Source organism: Triplophysa rosa, linkage group LG23 (genome assembly GCF_024868665.1).
Source record: "Triplophysa rosa linkage group LG23, Trosa_1v2, whole genome shotgun sequence".
Lineage (NCBI taxonomy): Eukaryota > Metazoa > Chordata > Actinopteri > Cypriniformes > Nemacheilidae > Triplophysa > Triplophysa rosa.
This window is the reverse complement of record NC_079912.1, coordinates 2,158,058-2,177,801: the sequence shown is the minus strand read 5'-3', so window position 1 is coordinate 2,177,801 and position 19,744 is coordinate 2,158,058. Positions and strand designations below refer to the sequence as shown.

The following is a 19,744-nucleotide window of genomic DNA, read 5'->3' as shown; positions in this document are numbered from 1 at the left end:
ACTGCTGTCAGGTTCAAGCTTTCTCTTTTTAAATAAGACAATGATAACTTTTTAGTGAGTTTCTTTCATACTATGAAAAAGAATTTTGACATCCATAAAATGACACGAATGCTTTGCTTCATTGGTTTATTATTCTATTCTAAATCAACATCATATGCTAATCAGTGCTTTAGTGGCTTGTTTTATATATCCCTGGCAAATGTAAACACAATTGCATTCTCACGATGTCTTGCTGACGGTCAGTTGTCTAGTTGGCACAGGCAGGCGACCCCGCGGTTGATCCAGTGTTTCTGGGGCATGTCAGAGGGCAGCTCGATGGAGAGCACGTAGTTTGTGGAATGGCCGGTGGTGGAGAGTGTTCCGCGTCTGGCGCTGGTCTTGTAAACCGGGCAGACGTAAACGTTCTCATGCAGGAACGTGGCGCTCTCTCCGGGTTTCAGCCAGATTACGGGCAGCGGATCAAACAGAACTTTAGGAACAGACTCGCTGATGACCATGCGTTCACGATCCCAGCACGCTCCCTCTAGAAAAAACCCACGGACGTAAGCTCCGTCATCTGGCTTCTGCTCCATATGAGTTTCCTGTTTACACACCTGAAAGAGCCAATGCACATGAGAGAAAAAGCAAAAAAATTGCAATACATCACAGTTTTTACACCTCGCGAACACACAGACCTCAAATTCAAAGCCGATGTAGTCGATGGGGATGGTGTATTTGCGAGCAAAGTTCTGAGACACACCAGTGAGGAAAGATTGAGTAAAATAAAAAGCAGATATCCAGAAGACTGCTGGAGGACCATTATCAATCCAGTCCTAACACACACAAATACAAACAACCGAAAGTGAAAAAGACACAAACTGGTTAGTAACGCACACTGCTTCAGCAATGAAAATCCTGTAGTATGCATCAGACTGTTGCTCACCTGTAGAAACTGCAGTCTGGCGAGGAAATCAGACATGTAGCTCCCGAGCGGTTTGAGGGACGGGTAGGATTTTGCGGCCCACGTGGTTGGAACCTTCCCTACGAGCAGACTGTTAAAAACATTCTCCAACTCAGCAGACATCACGACCTGCCCCCTCAGTGCCTTCTGGGTGTTAAGCAGGCTGCTGCGCACCACTTTTGACAGACTGAAAATCCAAATAAACACACGAGTGCTCAACAAGAGTCGTCTCAGAGAATCATCTGTCTAGTGGTGCCACAGGTACCTGTTGAATCGAATGAGCTCCTGACGTAAGACCGTGTTCATCGACTCTGCATACAGGAGCGGATATTTAGCTGTAACCACTTCAATGTCAAACTCAGGGGGGAGTTTGGCTAACAGTCCCTCGGCCAGCTCATCTACAACCTCCTAGAGATGCAAAAAACACCTGCCATCAGACAACCATTTCCTCATCTACTTAAAATGATACCTTGATGTTTATCTTTAAAAAAGGGTGATCATAAGAACTGCATTGTTTTGTTATGTAGTACCTGCAAAAAATGCTACGTGTTTCGTTACATAGTACCTGCTACATGTCCTTGGTTTCCAATTTGGTGTTTAATTTCCCTGATAATAACTGACCTATGTTTTGTGAGTTGTGCAGGCACATTCTTTGCTCTTCTAGCGTCTTTGAAACAGTGGCTACATGATGTTGACGTACAACTTGTTCAACTACAAAAGGTGCAATACTGTTGCATCACTGACACAGACCTGCCAATCAACATTTATTTATGGCTCCTCCCACCTGTGGTGACTTGGCTCCGCCTCTTGTTTGTCGTGGTAGAGTCAGCAGCACTCCATCTAAGAGCTGATTGGTCTCCTGGTTGTCCTTGGTGATATTAGCATTGCTGTGAAGGCCGAAGACTTCGGGCTCAGCAGTGATTGGCAGGTTACGGATATAGTCAACATAGCTCTAGACAGAAAATTGATTACGAGTTATTTTCTTATAATCTGACACTCTACTCAAAGAGCTTTATATTCAACACCTTTAAAGGTACTTTATTTTTAGAATAATGCACACACACGGGTGCTGTATGTAGCGCGTGTGTACCTGGTAGAGACCGTGTGACGGCACATAATACAGATCTCCCTCACACACGTGATAGTTGTTCTGTTCTATAAGTTCCCGGCTGTAGAAAATGGACAGGAGGGACATCAGCAGTCTCCGGTCTTTATCATCAGTCACCCGTCCACCATAATTACACTCGCCTACAGAGAACCAAGGTTATTTTAGTTTACTAAAACGTCGCTGTTCATTAAAATCAAATCAAATATTGACCTAAAAATGATGGGAAAAACTTCCTTAAAAAGGAAAAATTGAACCGTTGCCTCAAAAATTAATTGAAATGAGGTTAAAGCACTAAAATTATAATCAAAAACTAAAATAGAAATTAATTAATATTATATAGCAACATAAAAAATAAACAAATCAATTATCAATTATAAAAAGACAAAAGCATGTCCCAAAATTGCTAAAACTTTAACTAAAATTAACATAAAAACTAAAGATCTAAAATTAAAAGCTAATTTAAAATATTAATGAAACTAAAATCAAAACTATAATAACTCTGCAGAGAACATGGGTACAATCACTGACAGCTTAAAAACATGACGCAATGCTGACGTCACCTGTCAGATACGTGAGCGCCTCCAGCGGAACCTCCTCATACTCATCCAGAAACATCTGAATCTGACGAACGCTGATTCGCAAATCAGACTCATTAAACTCATAGGGAATGTTCCAACCTGCAGAAAAACCCCAAGAATAAACAGACAATAAACATAAACAATAAACATAATCTCTCGATGTCACAGAGTAATATCTGACCGAGCGGGCCGAAGGTTCTCCTCTCCTGCACGAGACCGTGAAAGAAGCACAGACCGAACAGCAGTTTCTGCCAGATGTCAGCTTTAGCGGAGCTGTTGAAGAAGCCGGGGTCTGAGATGGGGTCGCTGAGGTAAGATCGCAGTAAGTTTGCCCTCAGTCCTTTGGGAGGTTCGTTTGTCATTTTCACGCCGTTCTGTAAAATACTCACTGGAAACTTATCAGATGGGTGACTGGTCAACCACAGCCTACAACACACAAAAAACATCGCTCAGGTTACATGATTAGATAAAGTAGTAAAGCATTGCGTTAGCGGCACTAAGGTCATGGGCTTGATCCCCATGGAACACATGTACTGATAAAAAACGTTTAGAAAACAGTGTCTGCTAAATGCAGAAATAAATAATAAATATTTTAAAAAATATTCTCTTATATGAGAATTAGTGGAGATAAATGTCCATAATTCCCAAAGAAAAATGGCATCGTGTCTGCTTAAAATAAAACTAGAAACAAATATGACAATTGTTAAAATCCATGAGAGTATATGAAGGTGTAACAAAGTAGATTGTTGAGGTAAAATAATCTGGATTTGAGTCAATTTGATGAGAAATGTTTGAGTTCATATTGAGATCTTCACTAATATTGACTTTTGATTGCAGACAAATCTGAGCTCAGTTTGACACATTGATGACATCTCTTCTCAAACTCTCATGACAGACACATTTGTGAGATTCTTTTTCTCATGACAAATATCTGAGATGCAGATGAGACTTCCGCAGATGTGTTTTCAGTCATACGAGTTGATATAAAACAGGACAGTGATTGTGACCTGAAGCTTGTGTGTGTGTTTTCTGGTGTGATGAGCTCATCGCAGATCTTTTCTAAAGTTGGCATCCAGCTGGTCGCGAGGTGACAGTTCTGCAGTACGACCCAGGTGCCGCTCGTCAGTGCTTCTCTGATCAGCTGCTCAGCGACGGGACCCTGACCCTGACCCAGAGAGATCGTCTGTCTCTTACTGCCGCCCATTCCTAAATCGTCAGCAAACTTCAGCAGTCCTAAACACAACACACGGTACAAGAGACGATCGAAAGTCTAGCTTTATATCAGAGTTTCTTTGGAGAAGTAACTATTTTATGTTGATGCAGATTTATTCAATGTTACCTGCAGTCGGGTCTGATCCCGGAGAGAGAACGAAGATGAGAGGCGAACAGCAGTTTGAGTCATTGTAGCTTTCCGCCAGGTCAAAGGTGGGAGGCTCGATGTACGTGCGGCCCATATTCTCCACGATGAACTGTTGCACCGCCAGCACCAGTTTATCAGGTCTGAAGCAGCGCAGCACCACCATGCGCTCCATACCCACCAGTGTGTTCCACTTCCCCGGTAACGGCTCTTCTTGTGGATGACTCGAGTCGTAAATCTGTTTCCATGATGTAACGTTCTCCCGTACGTGTTCAAAGAATCCCTCTAGACGCGGAAGTTTGGAAGCGCGGACGACCTCTGACCACGATTTGTCTGAAAGCCACTCCGGAGCTGGGTTTGGGTGTGGGTTTTCCAGAGCAACACCTCCTGTGAGAAGGAAGCGCCAGATGAGGTCGTCCACCTGACCTTTGCCCTGCATGATGCCAACGGTCAGAAGAAGAGAGAACAGGAGCTTGTCTTTCTCAAACAGAGAGCGACACACGTTATGATAAACCCGCATGGTGAAGTGATTTAAGATGTTGGTTGTACGGATCTGAAGGTCATCGCTGGGAGAACTGTGAGCGATGGACTGCAGGTACAGATTGATAAACCACGTGAGAGAATACTGATACATGGGATCGATGTTTGCCAGATCTGAGATACAGAAGAACAAAATAGACGAGTGCTCTGCAACCGCTCGGTAACCCAGACGCGTCTCATCGATCTCGTTTTCAGTCACACTTGCGATTTTCTGCTTCTTCGAGATCTCTTCTGACAGCACTTTAGACGATGAGAGAACCTGGATTGCGGTCTCATCTTCTAGAATGTTCCCTTCTGAAGCCGACAGAACCTCGAGGATTTTATTCTCGATCTCTTTTAACTGCTTGTTGTTGTGTGCGCTTTCGACGATGAGTTGACTCTTCTTCTCCTCCAGTTCTGGTTTCTCTTTTGCAGCCACAATCCCCAGCAGCTGATCTTCAAGTCCCAGCGGCGTGATCATGAAGTTCAACAGGCAAACTTTTACGGCCACCTCTGGCAGGAAATGCGGGTTCCTCAATCCTGTGGTTATGTAGAAGCGAAAGTCGCTGGAATATTCCACCGTGTTCTCGCCCACTCTCATGTATTCCACGCCCTGTTGTTTAAAGGTCTGCTTCAGAAGAACCGGCTCCAAAACCGCGTCCAGCTCCTCACCCACGTTCTCCAGGAGGACGGGCGTGCCAAACTGGATGGCGTTCTCGAGGGTGCGGATGTAGTTGCTGTCTGAGAGTTTAATGACTGAGAGTTTGTTGGATTTGTTCATGTTCTTGATCCATTTGTTGGCTTGTCCCTGCGGGTCGATCATGAGCGGCCACCGGCGAGAGTTGGAGACGATGATTCCGTTATCGGTGGAGAAAGAGTCCACGGGTAATCCAGCGATCTGCCATGTCCGGATGAGCACCTGGTTACCTAGAGTGTTGCTGAGCGTGAAGTCTTCTGAACAAGGCACTTTCTTCTCACCGCAGAGCTCGTGCCACTCTCGCTGACATGCCACGCGGTAATCCACGGTGAACGCTCCGAGGTACGACACGGTGGCCGAGGACAACAGCACGTCACCTGTCAGGTTGGTGTATTTAACGCCGAGCGCGCGTGCCGCCTCCGTCCACCTGTCCTTCTCTCCACCCAGACCTCCGATCAGTTTCTCAGCCCGTATGAGTTTCTGTGAACAGACGTCGATGTTTTCCTCCAGGTCTTTTTTCTTTTGTATCATCTGCTCAAATGTGTCGTTCAGAGCCTGAAGTCGATCCTCTACTTCCTTCAGCTCGACGCGTTTCACGTCCAGCTTCTTCATCTGAATGGACAACTCTGCCTCTGCCGCCTGTAACCGCTCCTTCTTGGGGGCGACAACCTTCGCCACGCGCTCGTACACTTCCATGGCACGCACCCATTTGCAGAGCCCCTCGCAGGCGGAGGACACGCTCTTGATCGCCGAAGGCTGAAAGTCTGGGTTCTCTATAAACTTCTCTCGGATTTTCTTGATGTTAGCAGCAGGTATATTATCCTTGTTGAATGTCTTAAGGCTCTCAAGGAATTTTAAGTCACCCAGAAGCTTTTTAGAAGGGCCCCAGAAGTCATCAATCATCTTCCCTGCGAGGAAAAAAGAGCAAAGCAAATAAAAAGACGGAAACAAGATAATGTGACTCTTAGCTCATGCTCAGAAATTCTCACACCTGATCCTCCAGGGTCTTGTTTTCTTTCTGGTTTGATGCCCTTCATGACACAGATGGACTCCATGACGAGTTTGACAGGACCGGGAGGATTCTGCATGGTCTTCAGGACAGTGATGTCAGCCGGCTTCAGTGTGTCCAGAGCGGCAAGAGCCGCTTCCAGTGCCGGCAACGCCTCCGCAAGATCCCCCTCACACTCATCCTGTTTGTGAAAAAGCATCAGTTTCACTTCGCAATCTCACAAACCTTTCATTATTCAGATCTCACATTCAGTTACCTTGATGGATTTAGCAGCGGCTGCCGCTTTGTTGGCAACTTTCTCATCGGCGCTGACGAGCTCTTTCTTAGCATCCACTTCTACCGTTTCTTTTTCGATCTTCACCATCATCTGATCGGTTTGCTTTGCTGTCTCGATCAGTTCTGGCTGCAGTGCTGTGAGCTCCTGCTGCATTACCGCTACCTGCACATCACATGTTCATTCACAGTCATTCACTATTGTGAACTTATAATGCACATAATACATTTGCAACTTAAATATGTACAATTATAGAACTGTATGTCTCATCATCTATCAGACACAGATTGGAGGAGCAGTGACCGAAGTGACTGGTGACGTGTCTCAGTCTCACCTGAGAGGCAGCGAAGTCAAGTTTCTGCAAGCCGACTATGTAGCGGCTCCTGAGGCCATTCACCTCACTGCGTTTGGAGTTCAGCAGTGTTTTGTAGGTCAGGATGAGCTCCAGATAAGAGGTTGGAGTGACGTAATTATGTCTGCGCAGCTGCGAGTAGTATCGCTCGGACAACTCTCTCACGCTCTCCTGGAAGGTTTTACACATGTCGACCACCCTGAGAGTAAAGAGAGAGAGAGAGAGAGAAGATGGCAAACAAACAACATAAGCCTTCATGAGTTTTTAAGAGGGTGTCAAAATCGAAATTTTCAAAGTTATTGAAAAGCTACATTTTTGTCCTCAGATAAAGACTGATGACATCAACATACAAACAAGAAAAATCACAAATAAGTTCCCTTTAAAGTGGCAGTCCGTAAGAATGGCCTCTTTGTCGCCATCTCAGTTTGTAATTGCTACTGCAAGTGATGTGCGGAGGATTTTCTTTACGTGAGTAAAAGCGGATGAGTCTGATCTGATGTTTTGAGTCGTATGTCACGTGTGGCCTGTGACTATACATCTTCACTGTACATCAGTAGCGCATAATAAGCATAACAGATAACATGGCAGATGATACAACACGAAACAAATAACAACATAAACAGACCCAAATAGCGCAAATGGAGGCTGTGTTGAAGTGTTTTGATATTATTTTGGGGTGCTGGGTCATATCCATACCTGCCAACACTGCCGTTTTTGGCCGGGAGTCTCCCGTAACGCGAACCGGACAGAAGATCCGTGATCGCGGGTCTCAAATGCTGACAGGTATGGTCATATATCATTCTACACCATACAACTATATATACATAAACTATACGCAAAACCTTGCCATCATTTCCCGGAAAGTAAGTCCGTAATTTTGAGTAAAATCACAGGCTTCACTTATCCCATGCGAGTGCGCCACATGAAATACAGATGTGGGGAGGTCATTTCTAAATCACACGAGGTCCCCAGATAATACTAATCCCTGCAAACAGGGCATGAGTTACATTTATCATAATGAACATAAAACTCTCATCAGTTCGTACTTTCTTGGTTTTCACAACTGATGAATCCCCATATGTCAGCGCTGCTTGGCATTTAAAAGTACTAAACACCGCCATAAATAATAGTAAAAAATTTCCCCCCAAAAAAGTCTGTGTACAATGCTACCCGTCACCCGCAGCATCCACACGCGGGCTAGCAGCCGGATCCTCTTCGTTCTGTTCACGAATGTGACGAAATGACGCATAGACAAAAGACACCAAATAAGGATTTCCTGAGAAACACTACCCGACAAGGAAAATTACAAATCATTATTACAAGCTTTCCGTGGTGAATCCAGCAAGGGTAATGACACAGTTTTAAACACCGTTCTTTCATGTACTTGCTCAATATTGGTTTTAGTTCATTTTTAATCAAAAAAACTTACGGATTGCCACTTTAATATCGCTATTATTTCTCTTAGACATGAATGAGATTAAATGGAGAGTAAATGGAAAGTCTTGCTTAAATCTCATGTGTGCCTGAGATAAAGAGTTAGAAATCTCACAAATGTTTCTGTCATTAGAGTTTCAGAAGAGATGTGTCATGGCTCTGCTTCATTTAGTCATGTTTTTCTTGGTCCTGTAGCAGAGCCATGACAAAGCCTTTGGTTATATGTGGAGAGAAACATATTATTGTCCTTTTGACAATAATATACGTTCTCTCCAGTGTCTTGTCATTGGCCCCGCTCCTCTCGTTTCCTTGTTATCTTTCCCTGAGTGTTTCATTACCCACACCTGCCCTGTGTCGTTATCCCTCGTTTGTGTTCCCTTTATATACCCTCATGTTTCATTGTCCTGTGCTCGTGTATTACGTGTGTTTTGTGCGTTCAGTATATTCTTGTACCTTGTTCTTGTACTCTTGCTGTTACCCGTGGTCCTGTTCATCACCTTGTTCGTATCTTGTGAGTTTTGTGTTTTGCCATACCCTGCCTTAGTTACCCTGCCGTGTTTTTGTAAGACATTGTGTCGTGTGATATTTTAGTTTAGCTTGTCCTGCTGTTTTTGCCCCATCGACGGAAGTGTTTTGTTTTCAGTGTTTTCATTTATATTAGTCTTGTCCTCGTTACCCCCTCGTGGGTGTTTTTGTTTGTTTAGTTGTTACAATAAATATTCTCTGTTAACCCCTTCACTGCCTGCCTGCGCTTGGGTTCTTCCACGCCGTATTCCCTGACAAGATGTCAACAATGTGTTAAACTGAGCTCAGTCTTGGTTGAGTCAATCTTCGAAATTGAGATGTATGGTTTGTTAGGATCGGACAATATTTGGTCGAGATACAACTAGTTAAAACTCTGGAAACTGAGGGTGCAAAAAAACATTGAGAAAAGCACAAGTTATCCATCAGAGGCAGTGTAGCAGGCCGTTACTAAGAAGAAACAGGTTTGTTTTAACGCTCTCTATTAGCTTACCACTGTAATGACAATGTGGAGAGTATATGAACCAGAAAGCAGAAATTCGAAGCTTTACATAGATCCCAATCGTGTGTGGGTAATGCCCAAAAAGCGGACAGCAGCGAGTGAAGTTCGTAGGCGTGTTTCTGGCCATTTTTGTTAACGGTTTTGCTGCATCCACTCACAAAAATAAAGTTTTGATATATTTACAGTAGGAAATTTACAAAACAAATTAATGGAACATGATCTACTGATTTTTGGCATGAAATAAAAATAGATCATTTTGACCCATACAATGTTTTGTTGGCTTTTTTAATATTCCTGTGCTACTTAAGACTGGTTTTGTGGTCCAGTGTCACATATTATGGAAGATCTCAATATGAACTCAAACATTTGAGTTTGATTTCATACAATTTACACAAATCCACACTCATTTTACATCTCCATCCTCCTCATGTGTTACAACAGTGTCAGTTGTTTCTCTTTTTGTTTCACCTGAGTTACTTTAAAAGAAACATCTAACCACTTTCTCTAGTCAAATGACCCCAGTTGCCCATTAAAATAACGAACGTGCCCGTGCAAAAGACGCGAAATGTGAATCGCCCCTTAAATGACACAACTGAGAACTTGTTCCATCAAATCTCCTGAACTATGAAAGAACAACATATGAGCAGGAATATTTTTTGTGAACCACTGTCACTGATGTGTTACACTTTTGGGAAAAACAACCAATGAACAGTGTACTCTGCAGATTAATCTGGTGAACTGGAATCTAAGTATCTTTTTGTAGAAAAAAAGGCAAGTTGAGCTTCATTAAGGGGTTGTGTCCACCAAGCGTTTCTGCCGGCGTACAGCGTGTTTTTTTCAATTGTTTCCAACGGAAACAGCAGCAGCTGGCGTTCTTTTCCGCAGGCTCAGCGCAGGTGCTCTACAGCGGTTTTTTTCACGCTCAGCGTATCATAGTAACCAACGCACCTCCGCTTGAAAAACCAAAACGCCATTTAAACGCCCGCAAGCGGCGTTTTCAGCCGCGTAAAATCGCCTCGGTGGATCTGGAGCCTTAGGGTACAATCACACAGAACGCGCTTTTCATTTCACGCGCTGCTCTTTTGGTGACTCTTTGAAAAGAGTAGCGCGCAGCGTTTTTTTTTTGTATGTTGCTAGGTAACTCGAAACAGCCACAACAAGTTTCTCCTCCACGTCTTCAGGCGTTCCGAGCATTGCGACAAGGGAAGCCCCGCCTCTCCACTCATCCGATTGGACAATGGAAAAAAAGCGCACATGACGTCAAGCGCTTTTCTGCTCAGAGTTGAGTTTTTTTCAACTTCTGGCGCTCAGAGCGCTCCGCCTAAAACGCGAGGCGCAGCAGGCGGCAGAAACGCGAGGCGCCCGGCGCGCATAAGCAGCGCGCAAAACGCTCCCTGCCAACTGAAAACAATTCAAAAGAGGCGCGTCTCACAGCAAAAGACGCGTTCTGTCTGATCAGACCCTTACTGTAAATGTGAAGTATGGGATTATGGAATGAAGTCTTGTTCATGAGCTCACTCTGTCATGATGTTCTCCTCCAGGTCCAGATCCTCAAGGAACTTGTTGGCGACCATCTCCAGTGCGTCTTTGGGCCAGGCCTGAAACCAGTCTATGGTGCAGCAGTTGATCAGGGATGGAAACATCCTCAGACGGTTGCGGAAACCTTCCCCAATCGGGCTCATCGCTTTCAGACACACATGGACACAGTTTGATGTATTAGAACAAAATCATTCGTGTAAAATACAGTGGATCTATTTAGGTCAAAGAGTCTAGCGTACCAAGTACAATATGAAGGTTGGCTTTGACTCGGTCAATAAAGAAGTTGTACATGGACAGTGGTGTGATGTCAATCTTTCTTCCTTCCATTTGTGCAATTCCCTGAACTTTTTCGATGATGTCAGCGCGCTCGTCTACCGGAAAGATGTTCGGCACGTCTCCCGTGTTCAGCAGCATGTTGATGTCCTCAACAAAGGCTTCATCCTTTATCTGGTTGTCGCTAAACAGAAACGTTGTTTTCTTCCCTTCAATCCCAGCTTTCAGCATCAGGTGTTTCAGGCTGTCGCGCCAGTCAGACATGCTGTAGTTCTTGGTCAGTTCGATCTGAAACAGCTCATAGTCGTTGATGAAGGTGGCGAGTTTAGTGGCACTCTGCCGTCCTGAGCCGCCGATGCCGACCAGGAGAAGGTGTCCGTTGTCTTGTTTCAGCACGCGGCAGATTCTGGAGATGTGTTCGATGGCGAACTGAAACATGACGAGGTTCATGGGCGCTTTGCTGATGTTATTAAACTCTCGCAGGTAGACGTCCATCACCTCTGTGAGCGCTCGCAGGTCTGTGATCTCATCGTATGGTTTACTGGCAGAGTCTGGTTTGGCGTAGTCGCCAAAAAACAAGCTGCGAATGCTGTCGTCTTCAACTTTACCAGACAGAGTGAGATGCCCGAGGAGCTGAACAGTGTGAAGAGAAAACGGTCAATCTATATTATTACAATTAGAAATGAACCAATCGAATATATCCATAACCAGATGAATTCTTTTTCAAAAATCATTTCATTTTCATTTTATGATATTTCACCGTCATGAAATGTTGGAGTCTAATTTCACATGAAAGTAAAAAATGACAATATGTTATAAAAATAGTTGCTGAATGTTTCTCTCACCTTGTCAATGCTCTGTTTGAAATACGCTGATGTTTTCTCTTTAACAAGGCAAAAAAATTTCTCTCTGTCATCATTATCAACCAGTCTATCGTAAAACACACGATACACCTCGTGAATCCATAATCGTATTAATTTATCACCTTCCTGTAGAAACAGAAATACAAAACTCACAGAATCTTTCTGAACACAAAGCAACAGAATTGTCTGCTGTGCCTTTACAGGTGAGTGTGTCTGAGTTTGTGTCGGAGTGTGTTTGAATGAGTTTCACTGTATGTCTATGTGTCTGTGTATAAGTTTGTATGTGTCTTTGTGTTTTTCTCTGTGTAAGTTTGTCTGTGAGTGTCTGCAGTGTGTGTATGGTCCTGGTAAACCCTACAGTATGGGGACCAAACAAAGAGTAGTTGAAGACAGCTTATAAATCAAACTACATGATGTTTATTTGAAAATGTAAAAATGGAGAAGGTCTTCTGTGAAGGTTAGGTTTAGAGGTAGGGTGAGGGTTACGAGATACAAAATACAGTTTGAACAGTACAAAAATCATTATGTCTATTAAAAGACCCCGTGTGTGTGTGTGGGGGGGAATGGTAAACCCTACGGTATGGGGACAAAATGTCCCTACAAAGATGGCAATATCCAAAACCCTTGTCCTTGTGGGGACATTTTTTTGTCCCCATGAGGAAACAAGTTTATAAATCATACAGAATGAACTTTTTTGAAAATCTAAAAGAGCAGGAAGTTTTTTGTGATTGTTAGGTTTAGGGGGTGGGTTAGGGGTAGGGAATATGATATACAGTTTGTACAGTATAAAAACCATTGCGTCTATGGAATGTCCCCATAAAACATGGAAACCAACATGTGCGTGCGTGCGTGTGTGTGTGTGTGCGTGACAGTTCACCTGCATGTGTGTTGATGGGCACAGCATCACACCCCGAATGACTCTGGCAAAGTCTCGCAGGTTGAAGACATAGTGAGATTTGGATGGAGTGGGCAGGAAACTCTCTATGGCGTCCTTATACACGGCCATAGTGGCCTGAACCATGATTTTACCCAACCTGAAACAAACACACACACACACACACCCAGACTGCTAAAACTCTAACTTTGCAAAAACGTATATTTTTTTATTATGTTATCATGTTTTCATTGTGTAAGTCAGCTGTATTGTTTTGAGTCATTATTACATAATCAAAACAACCCGACTACAGTTTGATGGATATTTTGGATATTACGTTTTTTTTAAATGGAGTTATCTGTTTTTGCAAATAAACTCTTCATATTTCCTCACTGTTTTCAAATAAGATAACACAAACGAGCACTGTACATCCACACACCTGCAGAATGAAGCGTCGAACCCATTACTGAAGTGCCAGTCGCTGATGGAAGTGAAGATGTTACCAAGCGTCTCGTCATCAAACGAATCGATAGATAAAATATTCAAGTGTCGTGTGAATCGTCCTGCAAGGGAGACAAAATACAAAACAATGACAACATATAAAACACCTGTCTTGTGATCATTTAAGATCAGATGTTTACCTGTAATGTCATTTCTCCCTCCACCAGGTGGCCCCATAGCCGACATAAAGAGCACGTCCTTGATGTCCAGTCTGGACGTGTCTTTTTTGTCGTACCAGTGACGGTGATCGATCCACTGCCGCAGGAGTTCGATGGGAGGTTGAGCTCCATACACCTCTTTAGCAGGCATGTTCAGATCATCTGCAGACACGCAGTGGAGGAGACACTTTTACTATTTGCTGGGTCACACACATCGTTTTTTTGGTCTTGTTCACTTTTATACTAACATTAATAATAAACAGTTACAAGACAGGAGAACATTTACCTTTGCATAAATGTTTAAATGGAGCTGTATCTTACACAGGGTTTGTACTAAACTCATTTCTTACCCACATAGATGATGCATTTCTTGCCCACCGGTGGTCCAAACACGCCTTTGCGCCGGCGGTCCAGTTTGGACATGATGATATCTTGCGTCTGATTGGCTGAGGTCCGGGCGGAGAAGTTGATGCAGTTGGGTGTGTATCTGTCTTTGGGTAGAGACATCAGGAAGTTGTTGTTGATCACCGATTTGCCCGTTCCTGTGGGTCCCACGATCAGCGCGGGCACCTCGTGTGACAGATACGTCCTGAGGAAGAAGAGCTGGCGGGATGTTTCTGCCGTGGGTATGATGAGATCAGACACCTGAGAGACAGAAAGAGAGAGCGTGTGCTTCTTCACTTCATTCGTGTTGCCCAACATATAATAAAGTTTCTAATGTCAATGTGGTGCATATCATATCTTGTACTTTTGCAGCAGCAGGAATGACTCTGTCCTCTGTACTGATAGATTCAGTCCAGCTGTTCCACTGACCGCTGCCCTGTTTATGAAAATAATAATCATAAACAGTGCCTGTGTGAAGAACAGAGACGACAACATTCATTAACACATCAATCAAAGCAACATTTAAATTGATGCTGCTTCTAATTTTAAGTGACTTTATTAAAACCTGTCAATGGAGATTATGAGGTGATTTTGTACTGGTCTTTGAGGTCACATCTTTGACCAAAGATTCAATTTGTTCTGTTTCATTCATGATTAAAGATGAAAAAATAGACCGCGTGTCTGTAAAATGCCTGCTAAAGATCTTGAGATTTGGAAAACCTTTGCTGTGTAAAAACGTCTGATAAATGTCTTAGAAAGATCAATTTTAAATCATAAACATAATCTATATGACATCTGACAGGAGACGTCTCAGAGCCGTATTGCAGATGAGCAAACAATCAAAAAATACATCTTGCAGATGTAAATGCAGACATCAAATAGACGTCTCCCAGATGTATGTGTGCTATCATGGATACGGCCTTGGAAACAACAATTTCTAGTGTAGGAAATATTATGGAGCATAACTAGAAATATGCACATTCACTATATTCATTTCAATGGTTTAAAAAAAAGGAGATATTTCAGGCCTGCAAATAACAATTTCTGGGCATTTCCATGTGTTGCATGACTAAGGGATCTACCGGATTAAATAGATTATGCAGATGAATCAGCTGACCTCTCTCTGGAAAGACATTGTTCTTGGTGAGTTTCACGCTCTGGGGTCGAGGGTGACTGGGGATCGCACCCATGATAAGGGTTCGGTAGAACGCATCAAACTTCTTTCTGCTGTGGCCGTTGACGGTTCCACCCAAACTCCAGACCACAGAGAAGAGGAACAGAGCCTGAAGCCACAGCGTCACCTGCTGACTGCTCATTGGTTCTGCTCCGGACTGAACGATCTCATCTGTACACATGAACACACACATCTCAAATCAAGAATCCTTTGAAATGTTCTACTTTTTACACCAATAGCTTTACCAATAGGAACATGATCTTTTTCTGAGAAACACGCTGGTGATTTTTACAAAGTAGCATGTTAATAATATATTAAATTCAACTTGATGACAAGCTTCACACATAATTAAAGTGAAAATTAAGATACAAATGATCTCTAGTCTCTTTGGGTCCCCAAATATAAACGCAGATGGGTCAAGGAAGGTACAGCATATTTAGTTTAAATCTTGTGTTTATGTATTTAATCACGTCTTACAAGCCATTTAGTCATAAATATAATCAATACATGTAAATCATTCATGTACAATGTATAAGATAAAAATATGTTGTATGTACCCAGTAGGCAGGTGTAGAGACGCATCAGACTGTAGGTCAGGTGAATTGGTGAGGTTTGGACTAAGAAACCGCACTCATGATAAATGAAGTCCAAACAGGGTTGAACCAACCAGTTAAACAGATCCAAAATCTACAACACAACACACACACACACACACACACACACACGCACACACACATGTCTGGTGTATTATCTCCATGGGAACAGTCCATAGCCGTAATGATTTTTATACTGTATACGTTGTTTTTTATTGTATTCCCTACCCCTAAACCTAAAGATCATAGAAAAATGTGCGATTTATTCATTAAACCAGTAAAACACCTGTTCACACTATGTATACGTGTCTCTCACCAGCGTCCTGTGCTCATCTGACAGGTTGTCAGGTAATGTGTCCATGTAAGAGTCTCTGAGAGGCGTCCAACCCAACTGATGCGGCTCCATATAGATCATACCACACCTAATGAAGAGTCATGTTTAAAAGTGTATCTGTCCGATGAACTAACGTTTTGAAATCAACACAAATCATCAAACCTATTGTGTTTCAATTCAAATGACTATTGGTTTATTGGTCACCTGCTGACAGTAGCGGGTGATGCCTGCTCAAGATCTGCAGGCTCAAAGATCAGACTCATTTTAGGACTCATCTGAATGATCTCTCCACTCATCAGACACAGCTATAAACAACACAAACACATCAGGCGGCAGAAGATCTCACGGGATAATACCGTTCCGTAAATCAAACATTTTGTTACGAGCAGCGCAGAACAAACCTTCTTGTTATCATCTAAAACCGTGTTCATGTTTTCAATCCAGACGGCATCAATGGGCCCGTCAAATATGATCCACTGACGGTCGTCCGCGGTGGACTGAGCCTGCTGTCTGAATGATGTGGCCAGTACACCGTCCGACCACTCGTGACTGACGGGATCAAAGCATCCGTACAGCTGACCCATAGTGATCGCCTTCGGATTGATGATGCGGAAGTCTACCGCAAACTCATCCATCAGTCCCTCTGGACGAACATAAGCATGTGGCATGAATGACAGCATAGTTGTTTGTGATTTAAGTTCAGGACTTGATTACCTTTATAAAGATCACGTAAAGCTCCAGCCAGAACTTTATAAGCGGAGGTTTTTCCTCCCATCGGCTCTCCAACGATCATGAAGCCATGTCTGACCAACATCATGTCATACACCTGCGCACACAACAGGCCAAGCATGAGATATGCATCCCACTCGAAGCTTGTACATAAATCAAGATAAATCACGGATGGAGTTTTTTGTACTTGTATAATTTTGCTGATGAACCACGGCACGGGCTGCAGTTTCATCTTGGCGATGTTTTCATGCAAACCTTTCAACAGTAACTCATAATCAGGTTTGGGCAGCAGAACTCCAGGAAACAGATCAGTGATGATGCCCTAAAAACACATTCACGTGATCTACAACCAACTGCGACTTCGGCCTGTAACACCCACATCTACTAACATCAGAGTTTGATTGGTTTTAGACGGCATGAAACCGTTTTAGTAGACATCATGTGTGTGCCAACAAATCCCATCAAGTTAAAAAACGTGGCATTGATAATATGGAAGTGAGTATCTACTTTATTCAGGGTGGGTCTTTCCACACCTGAAACAGCGGTAAATCCTGCGCAAGGAACTTGGCCATGTTGACATCCATGAGAGCTCTGAGCAGCAACACGCTTTCATCCTCCTGTGGATATTTCAGCTTCAGGTTTCCTGCGGCGGTGAGGACGGATTTCACCGCCCGCATCCCGTAATCATAGTGAGCTTGAGACGAGAGCTGCTCTGAGCACAGACGGTATGTCGCCACGATCTTCTGAGCCAAACTACAATGGACGCCACGAGAACACAGGAGAAGTTCAATAAAACATCTCGTTCTGTGTGTAATGATGACTCTGAGCAGGTTTTACCTGCGGGATGCTGTGAATCCCATCGAATACAGCGATATCTCTCCGATCAATCCATAATCTGGAACCATCATCGCGACAGTGCGGAAGAGAGCCTCCACACAAGAGATTCCAATTATTATCCATTCCATCTCATATTATGGAATTTGCTACAATATATAAGGCCTCGCATGTTTATCTCAAACGGTCTTGTGATCATAGTGTGTGTGTTTGTTTACTTTCAGGTTATCTGGGAGTTCGGCTCGTCCTGCGTATCCTGGATTCATGGTGATAAACACACAGCAGGTGGGGTTGAGAGAGAGCTCGGTCCCTTCAAACATAAACGTCTGCATGTTACGCATTATGGCCTGTTGAATACTCAGAATCTGCTGAGCGACCACAGACAACACCTCCACCTGACAACGGCAGAAAGACAGAGAACTGTTATCTGCTGAAGAAATCGTTGAATAATTCAAGCGATCACATGACTAGCAGACTGTGTCGTTGCACTGACCTCGATGCGGTTGAACTCATCGAAACACGCCCAGGCCCCAGACTGTGCCAGACCCTTGAAAAATTTACTCATGGCTTTGTTGTCCAGACCATCAGAGCAGTTGAAGACCACACACTAAACACAAACATGCATTACAACTCATTTAAATCATGTATTCAGTGCTTAATCTAAAAATATATATTTAAATATGTTCAAATTATCGCCAGACTGTGTGTGTGTGTGTGTGTGTGTGTGTGTTTGTGTTTGTGTGCACCTGCTTGGCTAATGCTTTAGCCAGATCTTTAGTAGTCTCTGTTTTTCCCGTTCCCGCTGGACCCTCTGGAGCTCCTCCCAGATTCAGCTTCAGAGCGCCCATCAGCGTCCTGCGGACCAATCAGCATTTAACATGACATCCAAGGAACTTTTCAACGGTTTAAAATAGAAATGTTGCAGGTAAACGGAATAGCCGCGGTCACCTGTAGCAGCGGTCGGTCAGAGGCGTGATGACAAGACGTGGCGAGTTCCCGAGATACTCGTAGCCGTATCTGATGGTGGTGGTGATCATTCTCAGCGTGACCTCCCCATCCTCCCAGAAATACCTCAGCTGGGAAATCCACTGGAAGTCATTCAGAGACAAAACTCCATCCTGAGCCAGTTTACTCACCACGTCACGCGCTGCATGGGGGAAAGCGCAAGAGTCATGACCTCTGGAGAGTTGACATCACCGAAAGATCAGATCGGTCACAACAAACTGGTGGTCTAAATTGTGTTTCTCAATACATAATGCTTCTGAAGTTTTTCCAAAATGATCATATTCAATCCAAAGGGTATCAAATCATTTAAACCTGTGCGTGCCTACTGAATATCAGTGATGAATATGAAACATACCATGGACATCAATCACGATCAGAGCTCCGAGTGTCATCCTCGAACCACTGGACAACTTTCCCCGAACCAGCTCGACTATATCAGTGATCTGAGAGTTACTTTTCTCAACATAAGCCTATAACACAAACACACATTGAATTTGTAGAATACACTGTTATAGCATTACCAAGAGTATTTTTGTTGCTAGGGTGGCTTGCACCAACAAGGATTAAATTAAACAGAGTTTAGAGCTAATCTAGGGTTTGTTGATCCTAGGATCAAACATCATCGTGGATCCCGATTCGTTCGGGACAGGAGCGGACCACAATTGATACAGGGCGCCCAGGATAGAGACCGGTGCCCCTGGTCACTGGTGCCGCTAAAACAACTTTCCTCTCAGGATGTCGGTCTTTTCCCGTTTAATCACAGATTGCTTGTGGTTGTGTGTATTGGATTAATAGCAGGGCATCTTGAATTTGACGCACCCAGTTTATCAAATCGCCATGCCCTCACTCTGTGCTGAGGTGTTTTATTTATTTCCATTTTTATTTACTAAAAACACATCACTGAAGCACACACATGACATATGTGTCTGTTTCCGATCAGTTTTCCACACATTGTATTATAGATACAGTATGTTTTTTTTTTATTTAGACCTCCTCAGTAGCAAGTTTAAAGTGAATCCCTAAATCAGAGTTTAAAATAATAGAGCAACAGAATTCAATTTACTGTCAATTTAAAACCATGGATCAAATGATATCTTAAATATAAACCTGATTATTTTTAAACAGTGTTTACAATTTGGTGCAACATGTCACGAACTGGCAGAAAGAACCCAATAGCAGGCAGGCAGTGAA

At 43.3% G+C, this 19,744-nt stretch overlaps 1 protein-coding gene across 1 annotated transcript in view; it reads right to left on the bottom strand.

Moving 5' to 3' along the window:
• Positions 1–38: 38 nt before the first annotated feature.
• dnah3 (dynein axonemal heavy chain 3) overlaps positions 39–19,744 on the bottom strand; it is a 38,630-nt gene continuing 18,924 nt past the window's right edge. The window contains exons 25-59 of the mRNA XM_057323409.1: positions 18,909–19,023; positions 18,497–18,695; positions 18,295–18,403; positions 18,042–18,155; positions 17,767–17,943; positions 17,552–17,643; positions 17,248–17,467; positions 16,902–17,036; positions 16,700–16,811; positions 16,387–16,628; positions 16,190–16,290; positions 15,968–16,073; positions 15,616–15,745; positions 15,002–15,229; positions 14,249–14,352; positions 13,851–14,145; positions 13,483–13,662; positions 13,281–13,404; positions 12,845–13,001; positions 11,950–12,093; positions 11,071–11,737; positions 10,811–10,976; positions 6,817–7,033; positions 6,465–6,647; positions 6,191–6,389; positions 3,966–6,107; positions 3,634–3,859; positions 2,808–3,052; positions 2,609–2,725; positions 2,031–2,188; positions 1,725–1,892; positions 1,206–1,348; positions 923–1,127; positions 675–812; positions 39–593 (exon numbers count right to left, since the gene is read on the bottom strand). Coding sequence (XP_057179392.1) covers positions 240–593; positions 675–812; positions 923–1,127; positions 1,206–1,348; positions 1,725–1,892; positions 2,031–2,188; positions 2,609–2,725; positions 2,808–3,052; positions 3,634–3,859; positions 3,966–6,107; positions 6,191–6,389; positions 6,465–6,647; positions 6,817–7,033; positions 10,811–10,976; positions 11,071–11,737; positions 11,950–12,093; positions 12,845–13,001; positions 13,281–13,404; positions 13,483–13,662; positions 13,851–14,145; positions 14,249–14,352; positions 15,002–15,229; positions 15,616–15,745; positions 15,968–16,073; positions 16,190–16,290; positions 16,387–16,628; positions 16,700–16,811; positions 16,902–17,036; positions 17,248–17,467; positions 17,552–17,643; positions 17,767–17,943; positions 18,042–18,155; positions 18,295–18,403; positions 18,497–18,695; positions 18,909–19,023 — 8,412 coding nt within the window. The 3' untranslated portion in view covers positions 39–239. The remainder of the gene's footprint in view (positions 594–674; positions 813–922; positions 1,128–1,205; positions 1,349–1,724; positions 1,893–2,030; positions 2,189–2,608; positions 2,726–2,807; positions 3,053–3,633; positions 3,860–3,965; positions 6,108–6,190; positions 6,390–6,464; positions 6,648–6,816; positions 7,034–10,810; positions 10,977–11,070; positions 11,738–11,949; positions 12,094–12,844; positions 13,002–13,280; positions 13,405–13,482; positions 13,663–13,850; positions 14,146–14,248; positions 14,353–15,001; positions 15,230–15,615; positions 15,746–15,967; positions 16,074–16,189; positions 16,291–16,386; positions 16,629–16,699; positions 16,812–16,901; positions 17,037–17,247; positions 17,468–17,551; positions 17,644–17,766; positions 17,944–18,041; positions 18,156–18,294; positions 18,404–18,496; positions 18,696–18,908; positions 19,024–19,744) is intronic.